The following is a 26,939-nucleotide window of genomic DNA, read 5'->3' on the forward strand; positions in this document are numbered from 1 at the left end:
AACAGAGGTCAGAGTGATTCCTGTTGGAGGAAGGGGCCACAAGCCAAGGAATGGAGGGAGCCTTAAAGGTTGGAAAAGGGAAGGAAATGAATTTTCCTCTGAAGCCTCTGCTTCTGGAAGCAATTCTGCTCTCATGATACCTTGATTTTGGCTCCAGAACTCATTCTGGACTCTGATCACCACAATTGTTAAGATAAACGTGTGCTGGTTTCAGCCACTAGGTTCGTTATCATTTGTTACAGCAGCAGCAGCAGCAAGAAACTACTAGAGGAAGGGAATCCTGTGCTTGGCCAAGCATGATGCTTTGGGACAGTAGTAGTGCAAGGGTTCCCAGGAAGTCCGTGGGGAGTGGTGGCCCCCTAATTCACTGGTACTCATCTGGTCTCCCTCACAACTGACCGGGCACCTCCTCTGGATGTATGAAGCAGAACTCAACTCCCCTGCCCAAACCTGCTCCTCCCTGTGTTCTGTCTTGGTGAGTGGCACCCAAACCAGAGACCAAGGAGTCCTTCATTTAGGAAACCACACGCCACGATTCTGGCCATGGTACTCAAGATTTCTGCATTTGGTGTGTGAATGAGAGGGAGTGTGACAGCACACAAGATCACTGGGGAGGGTATGGGGTGAAGAGGTGCCCCAAGGTGGACAGACACCAGAGGCTATCCCAGCCAGCTTCCACGTGCTGGAGACCCATCCAGGAGGCAGGTGGACCAGAAGCACAGCAGAGAGGTCAGGGCTGGCGAGGAGGGCAGCACGTTCCCATCCCCAGCTATCCTCACAGCAGCCAGGGCAGATCTTCTCCCATGCCCGCTGTGGCAAAAATTAAGGTGGATTTGACATTTTCATTTTCTTAAAAACGCTATGACCAAAACAGAAGACTGAAAACACGAGATAAAAGGGTAATGATTATTAACTCTGGCTGATGGGAATATGGGTGCTAGCTTGGCTCAACTGCTATTGGCTAGACTTTGCTCTAAGACCTGGATTACAACTACAGGCATCACGGTCCTTTCTTCACCTCCTGCCCAACCAAGAAAAGATGCACGAAGAGGCCGGGTGTGGTGGCTCACGCCTGTAATCCCAGCACTTTGGGAGGCCAAGGTGGGTGGATCACCTGAGATCATGAGTTTGAGACCATCCTGGCCAACATAGTAAAACCCCGTCTCTACTAAAAATACAAAAATTAGCCATGTGTGGTAGCGGGCGCCTGTAATTCCAGCTACTTGGGAGGCTGAGGCAGGAGAATCACTTGAACCCAGGAGGTGGAGGTTGCAGTGAGCCGGGATTGCACCACTACACTCCAGCCTGGGCAACAGAGTGAGACTCTGTCTCAAAACAAAACAAAACCCCGAAAGGATGCAAGAAGAAAGCATCCCACATCCATTTATCTTGGATACTCTGCAATTTTTCTCCCAGACTTTCCTATCTTCATGTATGTCATCTCAAATCATATACGATGTAATGACATAAACCATGTTTATATCCTGTTGGAAAGTGATTTGATGTGTTTTGATTTCTCTCTCTAAATGTCAGTTTTTCTTCACAGAGTCAAATTTCTCTGGAATCTTCCATTCCTAGTTCTCAAGGTCAGTTACCTGTCTGGGTCCAAGGTGACCAAGCCCAGAAGGAGAACACTAAGAAAGCTAACTGGATAGCCCCTTGGAGGGCATGTTTGGGGGCATCAGTGACAAAGACACATGCCTAGGAATGGAACCCAACAAACTGCCTTGGTGGTGGTTAGGTTTTATTTTAACAGGATGTTTTCTCTTATTTTTCAAAATATCAGTTATATCAATATTAGAAGTGTAAACAGGTACAAAATATACAGTACATAGAAACAATTTTCTTAACTAGTCTATCGCCTAATAAAAGTATGCATGAGGGGGCTGAATGAATGGGCGCTGCCAGGTCCCTCCCTCTGCAGGGGAAACAAGAGGACCAGTGGCTGCTTCAACAAAACAGGAATGGATATTTGTGTGGTAGGAACAGCACTGTGGTCGAATCAAGAAATCTGGGCCCACCTTTATGATGTTAGATGCTGGAATGAACAAGCCACTTGGCCCCCAAACCCAGCCTCGCGAGCTGTGCCCTCTGAGAGTGCACACATTAAGGAGGCTGGGGCACAGGGGAGGCGGCTGCTACAAGCAGAAGTTCCTTTGAGGCCTGGTGACTGGACTCTTGTCGGTGTGGGACAAATATTTTAAGAGGGAAAACCTGGAAATCTCTGCTCCCCCACAATGATATTCCAGTAGAATGAGGCATCTCGCCTGTTGCTCTTCCCCACTCATGGCACACCACGTGTACCCACAGTGAGAGGCTGAGGTGTGTCCCCTCTGAGCAGTTTGCACTTCTAAAAAGAAATCCCTGTCCTGCTGCTTCCCAAGGTCACAGTAATCATCAAATGAGATGCATTCTGAAAATGAGAAACTACCACACAAAGTGAACAGGAGACAGAAGCATCTCACGGAGTGGGAGGCAGCCCCAGGTTGGGGTGGGCGGCCAGGCTTTGCTCCCGGCTCTGCTGAAAGCTAGACGTTTGTGGTACAGCTCCCCAGTTTCAGCTTCTCCATCTCTCCAGACCTAATGCTGTGATTTCAGACAACTCGTCCTTATGAGGCCAGGGAGTCACACACTAGGGGACACCACCAAGTGCCCTTGGGATGGGTACCGCAGATGGCCCAAAATAGAGAAAAGTTGCGGCCAGCACTTTTGGGGGGCCTTTTCAGGAGAGGCAAGCTGGGAAATGCAACCACTACTCCCGGAGGGGTCCTTCCTGCTGCGCTGAGGTGTGCTCCAAGGGATCCAATGGCCCTCACTGCCCAGGGGCTTGGCACGCTAGGCCCACTCAGCCCACCTGGGCAGAGCAGGGGCAAACACGGGACCCCATCCCCAGGAGTCAGTGGGTCAGGGGTCCCCAACTGGCCAACCTTCCAACACACTATCAGACTCAGTGAGATAGTGACAGAAATGCACGCCCTGAAAACCAAAAGTACCTACAAAATTTAAATGGCCCTATTACTATTTTCCAGCTTTTTCCTTAAGAATTAAACAAAACAAAAAAACAGGTTTGCAATTAAATTACTTAAAATTCTACAGCGCTCCCATTTCACAGAGAATTCTACTTGGTTTAGAGGTGGCAGCTGTCCTGGTGGATAGTTTCTCCTCCAGTGATCATCAGTTCAGCAACTTGGACATTTTGGTTCTCCCCGTCCCGCCTCTGCCTGAAGCTTCCACGCCGCCCTGCTGCCTGCACACGGGGCTTTTTACACGTGCGGCCGGCAGGGGCTATGGGGCTGGAGGCGCTCACATGTCCCCGCCATCGGTGGGTCCCAGGACGCTGAGGCCACAAGTCCAGTCGGTCACAAGGTCTGTGGAGGCCAAAGGTCCTTTGGAGGCGGGGCTCTTGAATGGGTCAGGAGGTGCGGGCGGCGTCGGGAGTGGCTGGCCTCGGGCCGGGGTCTTGGCGCCCGCCGCATGGTTGCGCTGGTGCTTGCGGAGGTGGTCCTTGCGGATGAAGCTTTTGCCGCAGACGGTGCAGGTGAAGGGCCGCACGCCCGTGTGCGTTCGGTAGTGGTCGATGAGCTTGGAGCGTTCGGTGAAGCGCTTCTCACACTCGGTACAGGGGAAGGGCCGCTCGCCCGTGTGCAGCATGCGATGGCGGATGAGGTGCGCGGGGCGTGTGAAGCAACGGCCGCACTCCCCACACCGAAGGGCGCTGCCATCCCGTGCGCTGCCCCCACCGCCGCCGCCGCCACCGCCGCCGCCGCCGCCGCCGCCGCCTGTGCCCGGGCCCGACCCGTCGGGCGCCCCGCAGCTGCGCTGGTGCGCGCTCAGGCTGACTTGCAGCTGGAAGCTCTTCCCACACGTGGCGCAGGTGAAGGGCCGGCCCCCGGGGGGCGCCGCGGGGTGCTTCTTCAGCCCTGGCTTGTGGCCAAATCCTTTGGTCCGGCCAGGGTATTTACAGGGTTCGTTGAAGGGCCTTGGGGCCTGGCTGGGGTCCAAGACGGCCTCTCCATTGTCCGGGGAGGAGTAAGGAAGCCCCTCGGGCCCCGTCCTCGGGTTCAGGCCCACTGGCGGTTTACACCGGAAATTCCAGCCCCACCTGACCCCTCCGAAGAGCCAGTCCCCAGGAGGGGTCTCCTCCTGGGCCACAGCAGGACTGAGATCACCCATGTCCCTCTCAGGCCGGGCGGGCTCTCGCAGCCCCAGCACAGGGTCCTGGCTGGGGAAGGAGCTGCCATGGCTTTCCCAGGCTCCTTCCTGGGCAGGACTAGGGAAAAACCGTGTGGCCTGGCCTGGTCCAAACAGGGTCCCGTGAGCCTCTAGGTCAGTAGGATGTACGGGTGTGGCCACCACCTCCTCTTCCTGGACTTCTGTTTTTATTACAATTTTTACATCTGCTGAGAAAGACAGAAAGACAGAGACAGATACTGACCTGTCCCTTAACTGTTGAGCGAGCCACGATCGGCCACCATCACCTGATCAGCAGCTGCGTGGCCAGACAAACTCCACCCAGGCCCTCGTGGCTGAGCCCAGAGGGCAGCTCAGCAGAGCAGCCTGGTGGTTGTGAGGCTGCCTCCCCACACCCCCCGAGGACACCAGTGTTGTGGCACCTTCACCACAGGACAAGCCACCATATCTGCTCCCCAGGTTCCATTTTTCAGTTTGGCTGTTAAGGCTAAGCATGAATTGATCCTCAGAAAGGAATTCGAACTGCTGCAGGCACTGTGCCCCACCGCAGTGCAGGGAATGGGGGTTCAGACAGCTCCGCCACACACCAGCTGTGGGCTGCAGGCAGTTCCTAACCCACTGCTCATCTGTGAATGCCCACTTCACAGGTGTGAGGATTAAACCAGACAACATGTCTGAAAGCACCTTAGTGAGCTATTTGACATGCAGCAGCATTCAATAAATAGACCCACTAGCTAATGATAAAAATATTAGTGAATAAGAATGTGTTTGGCCGGGCGCGGTGGCTCACGCCTGTAATCCCAGCACTTTGGGAGGCCAAGGTGGGGGGATCATGAGGTCAGGAGATTGAGACCATCGTGGCTAACATGGTGAAACACCGTCTCTATTAAAAATACGAAAAATTAGCTGGGTGTGGTGGCAGGCACCTGTAGTCCCAGCTACTCGAGAGGCTGAGGCAGGAGAATGGCGTGAACCCGGGAGGCGGAGCTTGCAGTGAGCCGAGATCGCGCCACCGCACTCCAAGCCTGGGGGACAGAGCGAGACTCCGCCTCAAAAAAAAGAAAAAAAGAATGTGTTTGATTTTATATAAGCGTACTTCAACGTCACATTCTGAGGTTTCACATCAGGGATCTTGGCTATTAGCACGTTTTTTGGGTGCTAAAATATGACGTTATTAAAGTAACAGGTGACTGGTCTTCAAAACAGAAGTAAACAGAAAGTTAACAGATAAATTTGGTGGTGGTTCTTCTGAAATCAGCCTTCAGACACCTGTCTTTGGTAGTAACAATATCCAAGAAGTGGTTTCAGTTCGGTTTTGTTTTCTTCCATGCCAGAGAGAAGCCACAGTTGCTTAAGCTGGGGAGGAGGTATATCCTTCAAGAGATCGGCTTATTAGAATAGACCACTTAACACTATATGAAAAAGCAACAGACTGAAACATGGATGTCCTCAAGAAGGGCTGCTGACGCCTATGATTTGGCAAGGAGATAAAGAACAGAATGTGCAAAGGGTCATAAGAGTGCAGACACCCTAATGTCTGTTGGCTGGAAGGTCAGAGCAGTTCACCAGTGAAAATGGGACACCTGGACCGAGGTACTCCCCACAGGCAAGCATGGCCCTTCCCTTCCTCCTCTCGCCACCTGTACCTTCCGTGGAGGCTGCTGTGTTGAGCTTCAGGGTCCCGTCCGAGCATGCTGAAGAGGGATGGTGGGGAGGGAGATCTGCCTGCCAGGAGGTGGGCGGGATGGTGGTGGAAAAGCTGGAATGGACACCTGCGGTAAGGGGAGAGCAGAGCCGGTGGGTTAGGGGACGGATGGGGAGGACAGGAGACTGTTGGGGAGGAGAGCAGGCTAAATTCTGAGGTCCCCCCACTGGGGGCTTTTCTGAGTGACCACGAGGACCCAGCCTCTCTGAACCCAGTGTCTTTTGTCCCCCTTTCTGAGGCACTGGGAAGCTCAGACATCATCGGCGTGTTTCCCACGGGCCCCTCTCGAATAGAGGCAGCCAGTGACTTCAATGCCCAATGCTGGGGCAAGAGGAGTGGCTGCACGGTGATATAGGGGCCGCTGGAACAGGGACAGAGAGACACCTAGGGACAGCATCAGCCACCCGAGAGAGGCTCGAGACAAGTCCTTTAGTACAGTCCTACCTCAAGATGGGAAAATTTCTAAAGTTGTCAGGCCGGAAGTGTTGAGGGCCCACAGCTCCCCCATGCTGCCACGAGCCCTCCCCTGTCCCTCCCGTGATCCCTGCAACTTGTTCCTTATGTCCCCGTCTCAGCCACTTACCAGAGGTGGCATCCGTGGAGATGTCTCCTGCTCCGGAATCCAGCTGGCTGAGGCCCCAGGGCTCCTCCCCAATATCTGGCTGCCCGGCTGCCCACGCCTCCACACCCAGGGCCTGCTGCTCCTGGAGCTGGAGCTCACCCTCCTGCTTGATCTGCATCAAGAGGTCTGGGGCGGGAACTGGGGGCCCTGAGCCTAGGAAAGGGAGTGAGTATGAGGATACAGCCTCACGGCCCCTCAGCCCTGGGGCAGACACGCACCCAGCCGGAGAGGTAGACATAGGGGCCTTACAAGGGTCCAACAGCAAAAGAGCCTGGTGGGAAGGGAGGCAGCAGCAAACAGGATGGGAGCCTGGGGCAGAGCCTGAGGTCACATGGTATTGGGAATGCGGGTAGGGTAGGAAAGGGTGAGGTGGGGGAGGGGAAGAATACACAAGCACATTCTCAGGGCTAGGCTGCTGGTCGGGGGGAGACTGAGTTGCCCTGGGGATGGCCTGCCCTCACTTGAAACACAAGAAATGCTGGATAAAAGTGAACCCCAAGTCCCCCCAAAACCTTCCCCCCCTCATATATTTAAGTGAGTGCAAAAGAAAAGATCCCAGAGGCAAGAATGACAGAGAACACACAAAGTCAATCAAGAGTTACAGTGGAAGGCAAGTGACCTAGAGAGCTGTTGGAGTAGGATACAGGCCTTAGCGGCGGGGCTTTCATGTCCATGTGAGGTTGGGAGTGTGGCTGAGCCGCCGGCCTGAAGCCAGGAACAATAGGCTCTGGCCTGTCTGTGAGATGGGGACTAGGAAAACTCCATCTGTCTGCGGGAGCCACCAGGAAGCAGCCTACTTGTCCAGGGCTATGTGTGGGAAAGAAACCCATAAAAACTTGGAATCCCATGTCCACACAGAATTCACACTACCCACATGGGCAGACACCATAAACTGAGAAATTCACAGAAAAATTGGCTGAGAGCCATGGCAATTCAGGAGGCCCCAGCATGGGCAAATGCAGATCTGCCTCAGAGGGGCACCCACACAATGCAGTCCACAGGGGGCTCCTAAGGGAAAACTAAAACCAGAAGAAAAACTAAGACTTACAAAACAGAAGAAGTGCCAAATGGCCATGAGAGTCATGGCAGAGTTCACTCCCAAGAACTACAGAAAAAAAAGGAGAGGCTGAATGATATAGTAACCTAAGTATGTCTAGGATCATCAAAGAGATAAAGAACAGAATCTTTAAGGCAAGAACAGCAAATTATTTTGAAAAAGGTAGATTTGAAAAAGAACTCAACATTCTAGAAATGAGAGAGGCAGTTGTGGAAATGAAAAACTCAAATGGATGGCTCTGGCTCAACAACAGACTGAACACAGCTAGAGAGAATATTAGTGACTTGGGAGAGAGATCCAGGGAAATAACCCAGAGTACAACATTGAGAGATAAAGAATGAAAAATATGAAAAACAGACATGCAGGACAGAATGAGAAATTCCAACACATGCGGGTAGAAATCCCAGAAGAAGAGAATGGAGAAATGAGTAATGGCAATAGGTAAAGAAATAATGGTTGAGAATTTTCCAAAACTGAAGGCATTGTAAGTCCACAGTTTGAAGGAACAGACCAATTCCCAAGTAGGTAATAAAACAAACAAACCAACCTAGACAACATTCATGTGAAATGGAACCACAGCAAAGACAAAGAGAAAAATCTTAAAAGGTACCCAAGAGAAAATAATGACATTCAGACTAAAGTAGATTTTCTTCAGCAACTAGGATATCAGAAGATAATGGAATATCTTCAAATGTTGAGAGAAAACATCTGTCAACTCATTTTATGAGGCTAAGACAATTTTTATTGCACAAACTAGAGGGGTAGTATATGAACAAATTTAAAAAATAATCTCGTATATGAACAGATATGCAAAGATTCTAAATGAAAGAATTACAAATCAAACTCAGCAATATATTTTCAAAAAACAAAAAGACATAATATATTATGAACACATTGGGTTTATTCTGAGAGCTCAAGGATAACACTAGAAAATATAATATTATAACGAACAAAGTTAAGATTAATAGCAAAAACAATATAATCATCTCAACAGATGTAAAAACAGCATTTAGCTCTTCTATTTCTGACATATGGCTGGCTAGATGTGCAGAGAAACAGAAATTCCTCCCAATGTGGAATATCTAAAATTGCTGAGTAGGCTGGGTACAGTGGCTCATGTCTGTAATCTCGGCAGTCTGGGAGGCTGAGGTGGGAGGAGCTCTTGAGCCCAGGAGTTTGAGGCTGCAGTGAGCCATGTTTGTGCCACTACACTTCAGGCTGGGTGACAGGGTGAGACCCTGTCTCAAATAAACAAAAAAAGCCAGCCTAGGCAACATAGAAGACCCTGTCTCCACAGAGGGGAAAAAAAAAGTTTTTAAAAAAAGTCAGCCAGGCATGGTGGCATCCCCTGTGGTCCCAGCTACTCAGGAGGCCCACTGTGGCCCAAAAACTTCCAGGTCAAGACTGTAGCTTGAAGTGGTCCTAAGTCTGCACTGGCATCAGATGACCAGCTGAGGAATACACACACATTCTCAGGAGGAAAGCATTTTAAACACAGCTTTCAAATAATCAATGAGCTCACAATTACACATCACCATCTCAAGAAAACCAGCGCCGCAAACTCAGTAGAAATCATGAACTGGAGAATATGACCCATGACTTTGGATATTAAAGTTATCATATAAGGAATATAAAGTTTCATTATTTACAGAAATAAAAAGGGGGAGTGAAAGTATGAGAAAATAAGACTATCAAAACTGTCCAAATTTTGAAAAAGAATCACATGTAACTTTAGAATGGTAAGAAAAAATAAATGATTTTTTTTTTTTTGAGATGGAGTCTTGCTCTGCTGCCCAGGCTGGAGTGCAGTGGCGCGATCTTGGCTCACTGCAACTTCTGCATCCCGGGTTCAAGCAATTCTCCTGCCTCAGCCTCCCCAGTAGCGCTGGGACTACAGGTGCACGCCTCCAGGCCCAGCTAATTTATTTTAGTAGAGATGGAGTTTCACTGTGTTGCCCAGGTTGGTCTTGAACTCCTGAGCTCAGGCAATCTGCCAGCCTCAGCCTCCCCAAATGCTAGTATTATAGGCGTGAGCTACCGCGCCTGGCTAATAACTGAAATTTAAAATCCAATGTGTAGGTTAAACAACAGAATGGAAATGATTGAATGGTGAATAGTGAACTAACTAGAAGATAGAAGAAATTATTCCAACCTTAACATAGAGACTGAGCTAAAACTATAAAGCGGGGTTTGAAGTTATAAAGGATAGTATGAAAAAGTTCCAGAATAAAAGGTCAGAGAGAAAGGGGGCAAGGCAAAATTCAAAGAGGGAAGATAACACATTTTCCCAAATTGGTGAAACATTTCAGTGATTAAAGCAGGATAAAAGAAAATAAATCCACATCTAGACACATTGTATTAAAACTGCAGATCACCCAAGACAGAGACCTAAAAGCAGGGAAAGAAAAAATGCAGATCATCCACAAAGGAATCCTGATTAGACTGATGGCAGATTCTCAATAGCAACAACAAAAGCCAGAAAAAAGGGGCAAATTATCTTCAAAAGCTAAGAGAAAATAACACTCAAGCTAAAATTATGTCTTTCCACTACAGTTGTCCCTTGGTGTCAGTGGGGGATTGTTCTAGGGCACCCCATGGATACCAAAATCCACAATACTCAAGTCCCTTATATAAACTGGTGTAGTATTTGCATATAACCCACACTCATCCTCCTGTATACTTTAAATCACCTCTAGATTACTTATAATACCTAATACGATGTAAATGCTATGTAGATAGTTGTTACACTGTATTGTTCAGAGAATAATGACAAGAAAAAAGTCTGTATATGTTTAGTAGACACCTTTTTTCCTGAATATTTCAAATGTGCAGTTACTTGAATCCACAAATGTGGAACACATAAATACAAAGGACTCACTGTATAGGGATGGAATAAAGATATATTCACACATATAAACACATATAAACTCATATACACACACAAACTGAGGGTTCATTACCATCAGACCCACAAAAAAATAACTTCTAAAGGAAGAAAAAATTTCTAAAGATTCCTCTCTAGCAATAGAAATAGAATACATAACTGTCAAATTAATTTAAAATAACAATAGTTTGAAAAGGAAAAAACCTAAATGAATAATTGCCAAAGGAGAGGCAGGAAAAATACAGAAAAGGCAGAACGAAAGGTTAACAGCACAATTTAAGATGGTAAAAAGAATCCAAATAAACTAATAACCATAATCAATGTAAATGGCCTAGACCAGAGCTAAGAAGAAAAAAGAATGTGAACCACATATCTAATTTTAAGTATTCTTGTAGTCATGTTAAAAAAGTAAGAACAGGTGAAATAAATTTTAACAGTACATTTTATTTAGCCCAAGATATAAAAAATGTTACTTCAACGTATAATCAATATAAAATGATTTATATTATTTAATACATGCATATTTTGTACTCACGGCTTGTTTTTGTACACGGTTTTTGAAATGCGGTATGTATTTTATCCTTACAGCACATTTCAAGTGCTCAGTAGCTACAGGTGGATAGTGGCTACTGTTTGGATATTTAAAAGGTAAAGGTAAAGATTTTCAGACTAAAACCAAACAAATCCCCCAGCTATCTGCTGTTTACAAGAGACATACCAAACAGAGGGACGCAGAAAGCAATGTAAAAGAATGAAAGATGTACTAAGCCAGAACAATGTAAAGAAATGATGTAGCTATACCATATCACATGAAATAAACTTTGAAAGTAAAAATAATTCATAGAAATAAAAAGAATTGCTGCATAATAGTAAAGTAACCAGGAAGATAAAATAATTCTAAGGTTTTTTTTTTTTTTTTTGAGATGGAGCCTTGCTCTGCTGCACTGGCTGGAGTGCAATGGTGCAATCTCGGCTCACTACAACCTCCACTTGCCAGGTTAAAGCAATTCTCCTGCCTCAGCCTCCCATGTGTGCCACCACGCCTGGCTATTTTTTATATCTTTAGTAGAGACAGAGTTTTACCATGTTGGCCAGGCTGGCCTCAAACTCCTGACCTCAGGTGATCCACCCATCTCAGCCTCCCAAAGTGTTAGGATTACAGGCGTGAGCCACCACACCCAGCCAATAACTCTAATTTTTTAAGCTTATCATATAGCTTCAAAATAATGAAGCAAAACTGATAAAACTCTAGGGAGAAATAAGCAAATCCATCTTTACAGTGGGGGATTTTGATATATCTCTCTGTAATTGATAAATCTAGCCAACTAAAGGTTATATAAAATTTGACCAACTCTACTAACAAACCTGATTAAAGGGACCTAAGCAGATTCCAAACACAGAGAAAACATAAGCTTTTTAAGCTACAGAGCGTTAAGGAAAAATGAACACTTTCTAGGTCATAAAACAGACTTCAGCAAAATTTAAACGACTAGTATTTTACACACTGCATTTTCTAGCTACAACACAATTAAGTTTGAAATCAATAACTCCCATACATACTAAAATTTTAAAATATACTGCTTTCTAAATAATCTGAGTCTAAGAAAAAAATCGCAATGAAAATTAGAAGATATCTGGAACCCAATATTAATGAAAATATTATCTATCAAAATGTACGGGCTACAGCTACAACGGTACTTAGAGGAAATTTTATAGCCTTGTATGTTTATATTAAAAAAGATAACACAGGGGCTGGGTGCAGTGGCTCACGCCTGTAATCCTAGCACTTTGGGAAGCCGAGGCGGATCGCGAGGTCAGGAGATCGAGACCATCCTGGCCAACATGGTGAAACCCTGTCGCTACTAAAAATACAAAAATTAGCTGGGTGTGGTGGCATGTGCCTGTAGTCCCAGCTACTCGGGAGGCTGAGGCAGGAGAATGGCTTGAACCCGGAAAGTGGAGATTGCAGTGAGCCAAGATCGCGCCACTGTACTCCAGCTTGGCGACAGAGCGAGACTCCGTGTAAAAAAATAAAATAAAATAACACAGGTCAAAAATTAATGGGTTAAGCAGTCAATGCAAGACATTAGAAAATAAATAACATTTAAGAACCTTTTCAAAAGTAGAAGGAAATAATACATATAAGAGTATCATAAATTAATAAAAGAGAAGACAAAGATAGAATATAGTTAGTCAAAGTTGGTTCTTTGAAGAGACTATTAAACCAATTCACCTCTAGCAAGGTTATCAAGAGAATGGGAGAGACAGCACCAATAACCAATTGGAAGAATGAAAAAGGGAACATAATGATAAATGCAGCAGAGATTTAAAAGATATAGAGGATATTATGAATGTTACTCCAAGAAATTTGAAAACTCTGGGGAAACGGACAAATTCCTAGGAAAATTTCAACCTGCCAAAACTAAAGAAAAAATAGAAAACCTGAATAGTCCTGTAACTAAAATAAATTAAATCGGTAGTAAAAAATCTTCCCCACCAAGAAAACTTAAGGCTCAGGTGGCCCCACTGGTGTTTTCTACTAAACGTTCAAGGAATAGATAATTCCAACATTACAAAAACTCTCTGAAAATTAAAAACAGAATGAATACATCATAGCTCATATTTTTAATACCAAAACCAGACAAAAACAGTCTGAGAAAAGAAAATTACAAGCCCATCTCATCCATGAACAAAGATTCAAAAATCCTAAACAAAATAATTAGCATACAGCAATGCTCATAAAGGATCATGACAAAGTTAGGTTTATTCCAAGACTGCAAGGTTGGTTCAACATTAGAAAGTAACATAATTTACCTTACTAGCAGGTTAAGGAGAAAAAAATATATAATCATCTCAATGGACACCAAAATAAATTATATAAAATTCAAGTCATTACTGTTAGAAACACCTAGCCAAACACAGACATAGGAAACTTCTTTAGCCAGATAAAGGATACTTGTAAACAAAATCTTTAGCAAATATTATACTCAATGTGAAAAGTTAAAAAGTGTTCTCTTTAAAATCATGAACCAATAGGATACCTGTTATCATCATTTCTATTTAAGGATTTTCTGGGAGTTCTCAGTCAACACAATAAAACAAGAAAAAAAACCCATAAATATTTAAAAAGAAAAAATTATTACTCATAGATATGATTAACTTTTCAGCAAATCTGAGAATGATTAGACAATTAATAGAAAGGTTATTAGCATTAATGAAAATTTTAGTAGGGTTCCTAGATCGTTATCAATAAATGAAAGACAACTACATTTTTATATATTAATACTGTGAGGCTTTTGAGAAAGCCTATCAGTTACAATTTTTCTTCCTTATCAAGGGTCTTAACAAACACAGAAACAAAACAAAAGAGGAAGACAGGTGAGGCTAATCTATTTTTATTACTGATAATTCAGGGCATAATTCTGCATAAAGGGCAGGGATATTGGAATGAGCTCTTGTGATAGGAGAAAAAGCATTTGAAGAGGGGTATTCTCTGCCCTCAAGTCCCCAACAGCAACAAACAGAAAATGCAAGTTAAAAAAAGATACCACTGACAAAAGTGATTTAAAAAAAAGAACCTAGGAATAGATCTAACAAAATATGTGCAAGACCTTAATATAAAACTTCATTGCGACATTATAGACAAACCAAATGTAGTGACTTAGGACATTGACAGATAACATGACTGAATATAGTAAAAGTGTCAATTCTCTCCAAAATGTTAATAGATGGAATGCAATTGCAACCATAACCCCAACTGGAATTTTTCATGGAACTTGATAAGGCAATTTGAGGGTCTATCTGAAAGAGCAAAGGAAAAGAAGAACCAAAGTGCAGTGAAAAAGAAACAGGGTCTCCACCTCATAGCACCACAAAAGTCCATTTCTGAAGGATGAAGAACTTGAACATGAAAGATGAACTCTGAAAACCTTTAGTAGGAAATATGAGAAAGTGCACTGGTGTACAACAACACTGAAGAACGTAAACATTTCTTAATTGTTTAAGACACAAAAAGGACAAACCATAAAGGAAAGACTAGTAAATCCAAGTACATTAAAATGAAAAGCATCTGTTCTTTAAAATATACCACAAATGGAGAAGATAACGGCAACACACATAGTTAACAAAAAGGTTAATATTTAGAATACATAAAGAACACTTACAGGCCAGGCACGGTGGTTCATGCCTGTAATCCTAGCACTTTGGGAGGCCGAGGCAGCAGACCACTTGAGGTCAGGAGTTTGAGACCAGTCTGGCCAACATGGTGAAACACTGTCTCTACTAAAAATACAAAAATTAGCTGGGCGTGGTGGTGCATACCTGTAGTCCCAGCTACTTGGGAGGCTGAGTTAGAAGAATTACTTGAACCCAGGAGGCGGAGGTTGCAGTGAGCCAAGATTGCACCACTGCAACTCTAGCCTGAGCAACAGAGCAAGACTCTGTCAACAAAAAACAACTTAAAAAAACGCAAAGAAGACATAAACACGCATTTCACAGAAGAGGAAGGACAAACGGCTCACCAGTAGAGGATGTAATGCTCAATCTTATTAATTAGGAAAATCCAAGTTTTAAACCATAAATTTTAAACCATTTCACTCCCACCAAATGGGCAGAAATAAAAACAGTATTTCTCAGGGTGGTGAGGATGAGATGTGATTGGAACCCCCAGGCCCTCCTGGGAACACCAGTTGGTATCCCCACTTGACATCACCTGGAAGAGTTTGAACACGTGTCTTTTCTTTCCTATGACCCAGCAGTTCCACTCCTGGATCTACACCTAGAGAAGCTTTTACATATGCATAAGAATGTTCACAACAGCAAAAAAAAAACAAAAGAAAAAAAGAAAAGAAACAACACAAGCACCCACCACCAGTAGAAGGAATAAATACATTGTATTATGATCATAAAATACAAAACTGTAAAGTGATGAAAATGAATGAGCTACAGCTATACTACATTAACATGGATGGCTCTCAAGAACATAACGGCAAATGAGAAAAGCAGGTTAAGGAAGAACATATGTGGTATGATTCCATCTACAAAAAGTTCCAAAGCAGATAAAACTAAATGTGTTACTTAGGATACATACTGAGGGAATAAAAATGTAAAGAAAGGCAAGGGACTCTATTTCTGAATTTTCAGTTTATGTATACTATAAGAGGAAGGAAGGGGTGTGATCAGGGAAGGACGGGGGTCCAGGAGGTTCAAGCTATGGTCTCTCTCTCATGCTGGGTGTTGGGAATACGGGGTTTACTACTAATCTCTAAATGTCACATGAATTTTGTTCTGTATGTATTTTGTTTCTTATGTATAATACACAGTAACAATGTTGTAAAACAGGGGTCTCCATGCCCCGGGGAACCTGGACTGCACAGCAGGGGGTAGGTTGAAGACTAGCAGGTGAAGCTTCATCTGTATTTACAGCCACTCCCCATCGCTGGCATTATCAACTGAGCTACACCTCCTGTCAGATCAGTGGTGGCATTAGAGTCTCACAGCAGCGCGAACCCTATTGTGAACTGTGCATGCGAGGGGTCTGGGTCACACTCCCTTCTTATGAGATGGAACAGTTTCATCCCCAAACCATCTTCCCAGTCCCCCATTGGTGGAAAAATTGTCTTCCATGAAACTGGTCCCTGGTGCCAAAAAGGTTCGGGACTGCTATTTTAAAAGAAACAAAACACAATATTTTTAAAAAGGAAAAAAACAGCATTTGATACAATATAACACTTGTTCACAACAAAAACTTTTGGGTAGCATGGTTAGAAGGAAATGTCTTTAACAGTATTTTCAAAAGCCAAAGGCAAAAATCATACTTAAGGCTGAAACTCTAGAAATATATCTTGTCCACAGACAGGATGCCACTATCACTGCTGCTATTCAACGATGTCCTAGTCAAACTGCTAAATAAGAAAAATAAAGTTATAAAAAGTTAAAAAACAGACACGATCTTTGTGTGATTTGTAGAGGATATAATTATCTACATAAAAAATCCAAGAGAATATAAAGAAACAAACCATTAGACATGACAGCAAGATTTTTTTTAATAAACAAAAGTCAACAGCATACCTGTACACCTGCAATAACTAATACATGTAATAAACTGTAAAAATCCCATTTATAATGAAAAACAACTATCAGAAGAAAACTGTAAAATCTTATTCAAGCACATAGAAGCCTTCAATAAATGAGTGTTCCAATGAGTAGAAAGGCTAATGTTGTCATGAGAGCAATTCTCCAGAAATTAGACTGTAAAGTCAATGCAATTCCAATCAAATTTCCAACAGGATTTTCTTAGGAACTTGACATACAGATCCCAAAATTCATATAAAAGAACAAAGATCCAAGAATAGCCAAGACAATTTTTTGAAGAACAAGCAGAGAAGGATTAGTCTACTAGATATCAACACTTATTATGAAGCTAAAAGAGCAAGGTGTTGGTGCAGAGACTGACAAAGAGACCAATGACACAGAAGCAAGCACCCAGAAACAGCCTTGTGCACATGCAGAAAGCAGCTCAAGACAGAATCGCATCACAAATCAGTGGAGAAAAGCTAACACATTCAGCAAACTTTGTTGGAAAATGAGACCATCGCTGTGGGAGAAAAAACTGAAATCCTCCCTTGCAAGCTACACAAATTTTAATTCTAGATAAATTAAAGACTTAAAGTTGAAAAGCAAAACTTTTAAAAATTTATTAAAAAGTAGAGAAGAGTATCTTTCTGACCTTGAGTCAGGTAAGCAAGGATATCTCACTACAGAAAAAGCACAGATCATAAAGGAAAAGACTGACATGTTTGACTTTTTCAACAGTGAAAACGTCCATACAAGAACTACAACGTTAAAGACCTGCCACCGACATGGAGAAAATGTTTGTAATGCAAATAATAGACAAAGGATTTGTATCTAGAACACAAAGAAGCCCTGAATCAAGAAGAAAATGAAGAATATCTCAATAGAAAAACAGAAGACAATTCACTGGAGAAGCAGCCAAATAATCGTATGAAAAGGGCGTGCAACTTCACTAACAGTAGGGAAAATACAAGTTGAAACGAGAGGCCATCTCATCCCCATCAGGTTGGCAAAAATGTAATTATGGAAACTGCGCAGATGTTAGGAAGCAAGTTCTAGGAGCACCCGCTGGCACTGGGTACCCCTGGGGAGGGCCATACAGTAACGGAAGAGATGAAATCAAGCCTACGACGTGGTGAGGCCACCGCTGGGTCTACTCCCTGGAGCAGCATCCCCACAGGGGCACAAAGAAACAGGCGCAAGAATGCTCACTACAGTATTGCTTGTGAGAGTGAACAATCAGAAAAAGATTAAGTGCCAATCAGTGGAAGAATGGAAAATAAATTACGATATAGTTGCTTCTGGAATATTAAGCATCTGTTAAAAGGAATGAACTTGATCTATATGTATCAACATGGATAGGTCTGAAATACAGAATAATGAGTGATAAATATAATGACATCTATGTAATTTTTCAGAACACAAAAAACCATATTATATATTGTTTACAGCTACCAAAGTACATAGCAGACGTTTTAAAATGTGGATAGAAAGAATAAACAGGAAATTCCTAGGGAGGCCTGGGAGACCTAAAAAGGGATTTAAACGGTATCAGAAATACATTATTTCACACACACACACACACACATTTTAAATTTTGAAACAGCATACATTCAAGCAAATAGTTATTGAATTCCTACTCTGTACTAGGCAATATTCTAGGTTCCTGGAATGATTAAACAGATAAAAATTTTTATACTTTTGAAATTGACATTCTAATGAAGGAGACCTGACATACAATGAATCTATAAATAGGAAACATATATATTACGTGACGCTGTCTAACACGGAAGACCCAAAGCAGGAAAGGAGGCCCGGAGTCCTGGGTGGGGAGGGGCTGCAGTGCTGATGACAGGAAAGGCCTGCAGGTGGGACCTGCCTGAGCACTCCCAGTAGAGGGCACTGCGAAGGCCCTGGCACAGGGTGGAGGGAACAGCACCAGGGATGGTGCAGCTGGGCAGAGAGTGAGAGAAAAGTGGAGGAGGTGAGCTGACGGTGTGGGTCAGATGGAAAGCCAGGACTTGGGTCTAAAAGGGATTACTCTGCTGGGCTGAGACGAGACTCTGGGGGATCAGGGCAGGAGGAGAGGGGCTGGCAGGAGATGATGGGCCTATGTGGCAGAGTAGAGGGGACAAGGCCAAATAAGAAGATAGACCATTCAGCACCACGGAGGGCCCTGGTAACCGAGGTTGGAGAGGTTTTGGTGGAAGGGGTAACAGAGTGGGAGGGAAGGTGCAGGAGATGGCAAGCGCAGATGTCCCCAAGGGGCTCTGCCACGAAGGGGAACAGAGAAGCGGGCCGTGGCTGCAGGGTTAGAGGTCAAGGCAGGATTGCTTGTGTTGCCCTTGAGAAGATGGCATGAGGTGGGATCTGGTGCCACATCGAAGGGGGGCTTTGGCTGGAGAGTCGACAGTTTAGCAGTCACAGGAGTGAAGGCAGAGAAGGGGGCACAGATGCAGGCAGATGGCGTGGAGAGGGCTGTGCGAGTGGTGTTTCTCTTTAATTTAAAAAAAGGGTTAAAATATAAAACCGTTCTCAGTTGTGCACCACACAGAAACAGATGAGCTAGGTTTGGCCCTCAGCCACAGTATGCTGGCCCCTGGGCTAAGGAGACACAGTATGGCTGCGTGGCAGAGCGCCCACTGAAGTCGCTGGGCGTGGATGTCACGTGACCCCAGCAGCCAGCTTACCTGGTTCTCTGCAGCCACGTGCAGCTGCTTGGCTGCAGGTGCAGAACACCGATGGATTTCACCAGGTGGACACAATGAACGACACAGGGCGAGAGTGCTGGGGCTGTGTGCAAGGGGGACCACAATGGTGGGTATGGAGGGAAATGAGGAGAGAGGGCAGTGAAAAGGCAGCAGGGTCGATGGCTTGCAGGTCTTGAAGGACTGGAAAACTGCTGGAATCAGGACACCAGACGGAATTGAAGGGACGGCAGGAGGCGGCCAGGGAGTGGTGTGCTGGAGATGGAGATGGTGGGTATGGTAAAGTCACTGTCGCCACAGTCACGGATGGCCATGGGATGGGTGGAGGGGACACAGGACCATCAACAGGGAGGCTGCCATGGCCAAGACTGAGGGCAGGAAGAGTGATGAGAAGAGAGGGAAGGTCTGCAGAAGCAGCAAAAAGACAAGGCCTGAGACCCAAAGGCAGGGTCTCTAGAGAGGGATTGAGGCTGGCACAGGCACAATCTGAGGGGTGAGGACCCTGTCCCCAGTGGGCCTGGGCTCAAGAGGGAGTGAGGGAAGAGGATGACAAGCACTCAGAGGGCTGCAGTCCCCTGGAGCTCAGTCCAAGCAGGGAACACTCAGGACCTGGCGGGTCTGCTGAGCCCTGAGTCCCACAAGGCTCAGTGGAGGGATGTGCAGGAGGTGAGGAGAAGGGGAGGTGAGGTCTCACAAGGGGATGGGCCAGGCCAAATGTGGCAAGGGATGAGCTGGGAGTCCTGGCTTCTCAGACAAAGGGGACAGGGATAAAGGCCACAGAGATCCCTGCCGACAGGCTCGGGATGGACAGTGGAGTTTGTCTACTCATCTTGTCTACTGGTGGGTAGAGGCCACGGATGCTGCTGAACATCATACGATGCAGCCAGAGAGTGTTACGGGGTCTTACCAGCAACCAGCATATTTCCAGGCCCCTCTTTCCTCTCATTTAATGATGCTGTGGAAGTGAGGGAAGCCTCCACACATGGTGTAAATACAACCAAACCCACCCACCCAGAACCTCCCACCCAGGCTAGGAAGCTGGGGACGCACACGGGTTCTAACCCTCTTTTCCAGCCCAATAGTATGTGTTCTCAGCCATCTTTCTGTCCTCTAGTGTTCAGCACTGACCTTGACACCTAGAAGATTCTCAAAAATGCATCTATAGAACTAAACTGTCAATGTCCTGATGACGACTGGCAAAGCAGCCAGCTCGGAACATGCTTCTGCCCTTAGGAAAGTGCAAATCTGACTGAGATGAGATGACGAACATGGGGGATGCATTTAATTTCACACAAGTGGAGCACAGGAGGACCTCTGCGGAACACCACCTTTCTCAGTGTCAGACAAAAGGGAAAACCAAGGCAGGTGGGACTGTCAAGGGCAGGTCTTCTGGAGGAATCAGGGGTTGAGCCTGCAAGAGATGTGGTCTCCCTGGTCAAATGACCCAGCAGGTCTTCACTTTAGGAATTTGGTTTTTCTCCTGTGTCCACCTGTCCTTCCCTTAACTTTCAAAGGTGCTGACTGGCTCCAGGGAAATCTGAGACACTGATATCTGGTAACCAGATTCACCTTAAATAAATGTGTGCTTCTAATAATACCAAACCATAAGGCTGACCAATGTAGACCAAAGTAGCTCTCCAACTGCTGCTGATTTAAATTAAGGTTGGTTCTTGGAGGCAAGGCTGACTCTTTGCAAAGCTTTGAATTAATTTTGTTGTCAATATACAGCTGACCTTGAACAACATGGGTTTGAACTATGCAGGCCCACTTATAAATGGATTTTCTTCTGCTTCTGTCACCCCTGAGACAGCTAGGCCAACCACTCCTCCTTCTCCTCAGCCTACTCAATCTGAAGAAGACAATGAGGAGGATGACCTTTATGATGCTCCACTTCCACTTAATGAGTAATAAATATATTTTCTTTTCCTTATGATTTTCCCAGTAACATTTTCTTTTCTCTAGCTTATTGTAAGTATACACTATGTAACACATAGAACATACAAAATATGTGTTATTGACTGTTCACAGTATCAATAAGGCTTCTGGTCAATAGGAGACTATTAGTAGTTAACTTTTTGGAGAGTCAAAAGTTATACATAGATTTTTGGCTGCGTGGGATTGGGGGCTGGTGCCCCTGGCCCCTGCGTTAAGGGTCCACTATGCTCCCGCCTTCCTTCTCAGTGTCCTCCTCTCCCTCCCCTCATCTTGTGCCCTGCCTTTGTCTCTTCCTAAAAGATTAGGTTTGCCACCTGTTTCCCTGGTAGAAAGTGTTCGTTTCTGGAGCATTAGCTCACTAAGTTAGAGATTAAAACTCAACTATAAAAAACTCAGACATAAAACCTGTAAGTTTCATGTTTCTCCTCAACTCTCTCTGGAAAGATCACACCCTTCCTGGCCTTTCCGTCTCTGTTTCCCGCACATCCCCTGATGCCTCCCTGGCCTTCTCCTAGCCCTTACCTGGACTGGGGTCCACAGGAACATCTGGAATCTTGGGGCCAGGGCGGCGCCAGTTGCAGGGCTCCTTCCCTTGTTCAATCTGGGAGAGGACCTCGGGCTTGGAGATGGCGTAGTCTGAGGAAAGACAGAAGGGTAGTTTTTGCCACATTCCAGTCAAAGCTGGGGACAGTCATCCCGGAAAACCAACAATGGTCTAGAAACGAAATCTCTTGATTGTCACAGAGCAGTAGCTCTCAACCACAGGCAATTTTGCTCCCTGGGGGCATCTGGCAAAGTCTGGAGACAATTCCGGTTGTTGTGCCCAGGGCTGGGGGAGAGGTGACTGGCATCTGGAGATGCCCTGAGAGGCCAGGGCTGCTGCTCAACATCCTACGATGCAGAGGATGCCCCCGACACACAGAATCACCTGGTCCCAAATGTCAACAGTGCCGGCGTGAAGAAACTGCCACAGAGAGTGCACGTTCAACAGCAGTGCACTTGTGCTGACGAAACATAACCTCACGTCTGCACCTGCTCCTGCCCTCTCTAACAGGTCTCACTGCCCTCGGCTCCGGGGTCACACAGAAACCACTAGGAAGAGGAAACCAGCCCAGGAAGAAACAGAGTCCAGGCCCTTCCTGGGCAGGATTAAACAAGGAGAAGAGCAGCAGCCCCAGGGGCTGAGGGAAGCAAAGTTTTGAGGCATGAAGAAAATGTCTGCTGCAAGCAGCACCGTCTGCCCATGTTCTCCACTGACCTCGAGGCATGTTGCCGTAAGGGCCACGCATGTTTGTAGGAGAAGGCTGAAGGAAAGAGTCTTTCTCAAATGTGAGTCAATTACATACTGAATCTGAGAGCACAAGGGGCCTTCCCCACTCCAAGTCAGCAAGAACAGAAAGGTCCACATCCCGGGCCTGCGTAGGAGAGAAGCCACCGCCGTTCCCAGACTGGCATTCTGGGAAACTCAACACAGGGAGAAGGGAGCTTTTAGCTCCATCACCCAGGGCTCATCTTTCACAAAAGGTAACAACTTGCAAGGTCAACAATGTTTCTGGTGATTTATGTAACACTGACATGAAAACAACTACGTGGAGGGAGAAGTCTGAGCACTTGCAAAATCCCATTTAACAGAGAAATGAGTCAGGCCTTACCCAGGGAGACCAGTGTCTCGTAGTTGCCCCTCATCACATGCTTGTAGAGCTCCTTCTGCCAGTCCTCCAGCTTGCCCCACTCCTGCTCGGAGAAATACACGGCCACATCATCAAAGGTCACGGGCACCTGGAACCACAAGTGTCACACTCGCTCACCCACACGCTCACGGGTTTGGCCGCTTGGGCTCCCACACCCCAAGGCGTCCCCAGGGCTACCTTGGGGGACTCCCCCTTGCTGCCCGGGGGCAGCCGCAGGATCCAGAAGTTCCTGTTGCGCAGCAGGTTCTCCACGTTCTCCAGCCGCCTCTGCAGCAGCCCGTACTCCTGCAGCAGGGTCCCCAGCACAGCCCACTTGCCCTCCAGCTGGTTCCCGAACTCCACCGCTGTCTTCTCGCAATCAGCCAGCTTCTTCTCGGCCATCCCGGTTCGACCTTCTAGGGAAAGCAGGCGAGCAGCCTGCGATTCAATCTTCCTCTCCATGGCCTGAATCGTGGCTGCCATCGTCCACGGAGAAATCTTTCAGAAACAAAAGAGAAACTGGCATCATTCATTCCATCCACCGTCTTCATTGAGCCCCTCTCTCCCTAGGCACAGGGGAGCTGGGCTGGGAGTCCATATGCGTGGATAAGTGGGGCTATCCTATACCACATGCCAGATCTCAGGTTGGCAATCACCTGCTTGGGTATGTTAGGTCTATGTCTGGGTGGGTGCCTTTACTCCAGACCTCTGCAGCACAATGCAGACCCTTATCACGGTGCTTATCACCCTACACAGTAATTTCCTACCCACGCCTACACTGTGGGCTCCCTGAACATGGTATTGCATCTTTTCATACCACTGTCCTTGACACATGGCAGGTACCCAGTGCAATTTTGCTACGTAAACAGTGACTTAGCATTGCTGGGCATTTTAGTGGAGAAATGGTAAACTGCAGATTTACTAGAGCCCAGCCTGCACCTCCCCTCATGATTACACAGGAACTGTCTACTGATGATGACCCAGCAAAAAAACAGCTGGTTCACTGAAATGGCACAAACAAGAGTATTACTCAATCTCTTTTTTCTTTTCTTTTTTTTTTTTTAAGCATCTCATGTCCTCTTTTAACAAACATAAAAATCTAATGGCCAGTTCCTCTTCCCCCAGGACAGTCTCATTTTGTCACCTTCCCATCTGCCCCTCCCCCACAAGCTAAAATCCCCATGACTGCAAATCTCCATCAGTCCAGAGTTAGGCTTTTTGACACTGCCTGAGCCCTACAAATTCTTTCTCTTTCCCAATTCCCACCCCCTCAAGGTAAAAATGATGGCCTCCGACATTTTTGTAGCTGTACCAGGAGCAGTGACATACCCTGCAGTCTGGTGAGGAAAGTACATATATGCCACAGTTAGACTTGTATATGGGCAGCAATCATCTTAATTAGAGACGGGGGCCTTCCCTGTCATTGGAAACGTTCACATGGCGTATCAGTGACCGGCAGCTGGGACAAGGAAGAATGGGCACATTTTGCGGTGGGTAGGGAGCTGGACTGTTTGAGCCACCCACATCTGAATGTGGGAACTACAGGGCAGAGAGGAGCTCCTGGTATCGGGACCTGAGGATCAACGCCTCCTTACAACATTCTGCAAAATAATTCCTCAACAAAAGGTTGGTGACTGTTTCCAAAATGAAGAAGTGGCTACTAGAAACCAGTGTGGATTCACTTAGAGAAAGTCACTGAGAACTAGAATGTGGATGGACAGCTCAAAAAAGAGACAAAAAGAGAGTCTGAGCAGAGGGAGAAACAAACTTGCCTAGGACAGTGCTTAAGATAACTGTCTATTTGGAAGGAAGCAGGACCCAAAGAAGGTAGGACTCTAAGGGGTCTTCAAGGCTGGGAGATTCTGGACAAGCTGAACTGTTTCTAGGCGAAAACCCCAATGCGTGTGGGAGTCTTGCTCTCAAGGAGTAGGTGGTCCCACAGCACCTGGGTGGGCCAGCGTGGTTCTGGGCTTGAGTTCACCCTCCACCTAAGGCCACTGTTCCTTCCTTCACCTCTCCTTTCTCAGATCAATCCCTGTCACGTGATCCCAGACGCCAAGAGTTTACTCCAGAAGCTTCCTTTCAACTAGTCACCAGCTCCCCATCCACTGAAATCCTACCCATCCTCCACGTGCATTATTATGGTCTTTGTGTGGCATGAAAGGGACCTCTGCATAAACTACTTTATTAAGAAAATATTAGTCTTTTACTCATGGACAACAAGGTGCATGGTTTTCCTACAATTCTGATGGGGCCAGGAAACCCTGTGGAAGGCCTTCACACTATGTGGTGGGAGGTGGCGACTGTGCGCTGCTCACTCCAGCCCAGCTTCTTACTGACAAGTGGCTGGAATATGTGGGGCTGTCCTTGGACTCCTGCCAGGGGAGCTGAAACTCTTTGCTTGAGAGGAGCTGATGGTAAGAGGAGCCCGATCCCTCACTGGCCGCCCACCCGCAAGATGAAGTCCAGGCATGCAAGCCCCTTCCTAGTCTCTCTCTGCAGACTCCTTTCTCACTGCCTCCAAACCAAAACCACCTTCTCCAGGCTCATGGACTCCTTTCTGTGCCTGAACACGCCCTGCACTGTCCCGTCTCTCTGCGCCTTTGCCCAGGCACTCCTCTCTCCCTGGAAGCACCACCGGTCTAGCTGGGCCTGAAATCCTAGCCTTCCCTAAAAGCCCGGCTCAAATCACAGAGGCGCAGAGCATCAGGCCAGGAGGGGTGAGCAGCGGTACAAAGAGGCCCCCTGACACTCCTTCCGCCGGAGCCCACCGCAAGCTTCCACCTGGGCGCCAGCACTCACCCCTTTCTGTTTTGCACGATTACTGCCCGCGTACCTGTCTGCCTGGTCCTTGAACACACAGCCACTGTGTGTCTTTTCACACTTTCCAGCTGGGTAATTCTGGACAAGTTAAGTTTTCTAGGCCCCGGGTTTTTCTTTTGTATGACAAGAGATAACACCAGTACCCATCCCACAGGCTTGCTGTGAGGACAGACTAACGCCTCAACAGGGCTTGTTGAAGTGCGTGGCTCTATATTCCCTTCCGCGCCGACCCCGGGAAGCTGGGTGTCGGTGTATGCGGATTCGAAGCCGGACACCTCCCAGGTGCCACCAGGCCGCTGCGGGGGAGATGGAGAGGGACCTACAGGCCGAGCGCCAGGCAGAGAAAGGAGCCGCGGGTGGGGGGGCACCCAGAAGGAGGGGACAGCGGCTGGGGCGGGGGCAGGAAGCCCCGGAGGGCCCAAAGAACTTGGCGTGGGGCGGCCCCGGCGCGGGGACAACCGTTCCGCCAGCGCTCGGGCTCGGCTCGGAGTGGGGGCCCGGCCGACGGGCGCAGTAGGCCCCGGCGGACCCCGCGCCCCATTCGCGGGAGCCCCAGGCCCGGTGGTCCGGCCCGGACCCCGGAACCCCTCCCCAGGGCCTGCGGCGCCGTGTGCCGGGGCCGGGCCGCCTGGGGCCCCCAGGCCGCGAGTCCGTGCGCGCGCGGGTCGCCCTTACCGGAGCCGCGACCGCCTCGGCCATGGCCCTGCGCTGTCCCGCCCGGCCCGGAGGAAGTCGTCGCTGCCGCCGCCGCGCGCGGCACCACGCAGGCCCGGCCGCCCGGTGCTCTCCGCAAGCGGCGCCTGCCTGGCCTTTCCTCTGCCGCCGCTCCTCGCTGGCTGCCCCTGCGCCGCGCCGCCCGCAGTCGCGCCGCCTCCGTCAGCGCCCGGTCGGTCCACACTGCATCCTGGGAGCCGGCGCCGCGGCCCGGCCGACGAAGGCCCGTGAGGCTTCCTGGAGGCAGCGCGGCCGCACAGCCCCACCTGCAGCCTGAGAGGCGAACGGCAGGCGCGGCGCCCGCCTGCCCGCGGCCCCGCCCCGCCCCGCCCCGCCCCGCCCAGCCCCGCCCGCGGGGCCCGACGGGAGGATCTAGCGACCCCGGGCCGACCCCGCGACCCCGGCCGGACTGCCGAGCGCGGGGGGAGTCACTGCGCTGGCCCCGCGGCCCAGCCCGAGGACTCGGTTACCGAAAGGGTCCCTCTCATGGGACCCGCCTGGCCGCGCCCGCGGGCGAGCACGGGCTTCCGGGCAGGGCGTCCCCCGGGTGACCGCGGT

At 47.5% G+C, this 26,939-nt stretch overlaps 1 protein-coding gene across 4 annotated transcripts; it reads right to left on the bottom strand.

The window, feature by feature from the left end:
- Positions 1-1,727: 1,727 nt before the first annotated feature.
- On the bottom strand, positions 1,728-26,677 carry ZNF746 (zinc finger protein 746). 4 transcript variants are annotated; one of them, XM_054494000.2, is made up of 7 exons: positions 26,343-26,677; positions 23,043-23,342; positions 22,827-22,908; positions 21,697-21,810; positions 6,480-6,671; positions 5,838-5,963; positions 1,728-4,397 (listed from the first exon to the last, which is right to left on the bottom strand). In XM_054494000.2, the coding sequence occupies exons 1-7, from the start codon at positions 26,364-26,366 to the stop codon at positions 3,304-3,306; spliced, it is 1,932 nt and encodes a 643-aa protein (XP_054349975.1). In that variant the 5' UTR covers positions 26,367-26,677; the 3' UTR covers positions 1,728-3,303. The 4 variants fall into 4 exon arrangements, with proteins under 4 accessions (XP_054349975.1, XP_054349974.1, XP_054349969.1 ...); XM_054493999.2 differs by having other exon boundaries at positions 1,728-4,400; positions 26,343-26,676; XM_054493994.2 differs by having other exon boundaries at positions 22,827-22,953; positions 26,343-26,676.
- Positions 26,678-26,939: the final 262 nt, after the last annotated feature.

Source organism: Pongo pygmaeus, chromosome 6 (assembly GCF_028885625.2).
Source record: "Pongo pygmaeus isolate AG05252 chromosome 6, NHGRI_mPonPyg2-v2.0_pri, whole genome shotgun sequence".
In the NCBI taxonomy this organism is placed as follows: domain Eukaryota; kingdom Metazoa; phylum Chordata; class Mammalia; order Primates; family Hominidae; genus Pongo; species Pongo pygmaeus.

Excerpts from the sequence above, each read along its gene's own strand:
- ZNF746 (XM_054493993.2), bottom strand. The coding sequence starts at position 26,366 with ATGGCCGAGGCGGTCGCGGCTCCG. Across the intron at positions 22,954-23,042 it reads GCAAGGGGGAGTCCCCCAAG|GTGCCCGTGACCTTTGATGA; the intron begins GTAGCCCTGGGG and ends TTGTGGTTCCAG. Across the intron at positions 5,964-6,479 it reads CTCCACGGATGCCACCTCTG|GTGTCCATTCCAGCTTTTCC; the intron begins GTAAGTGGCTGA and ends CCCTTACCGCAG.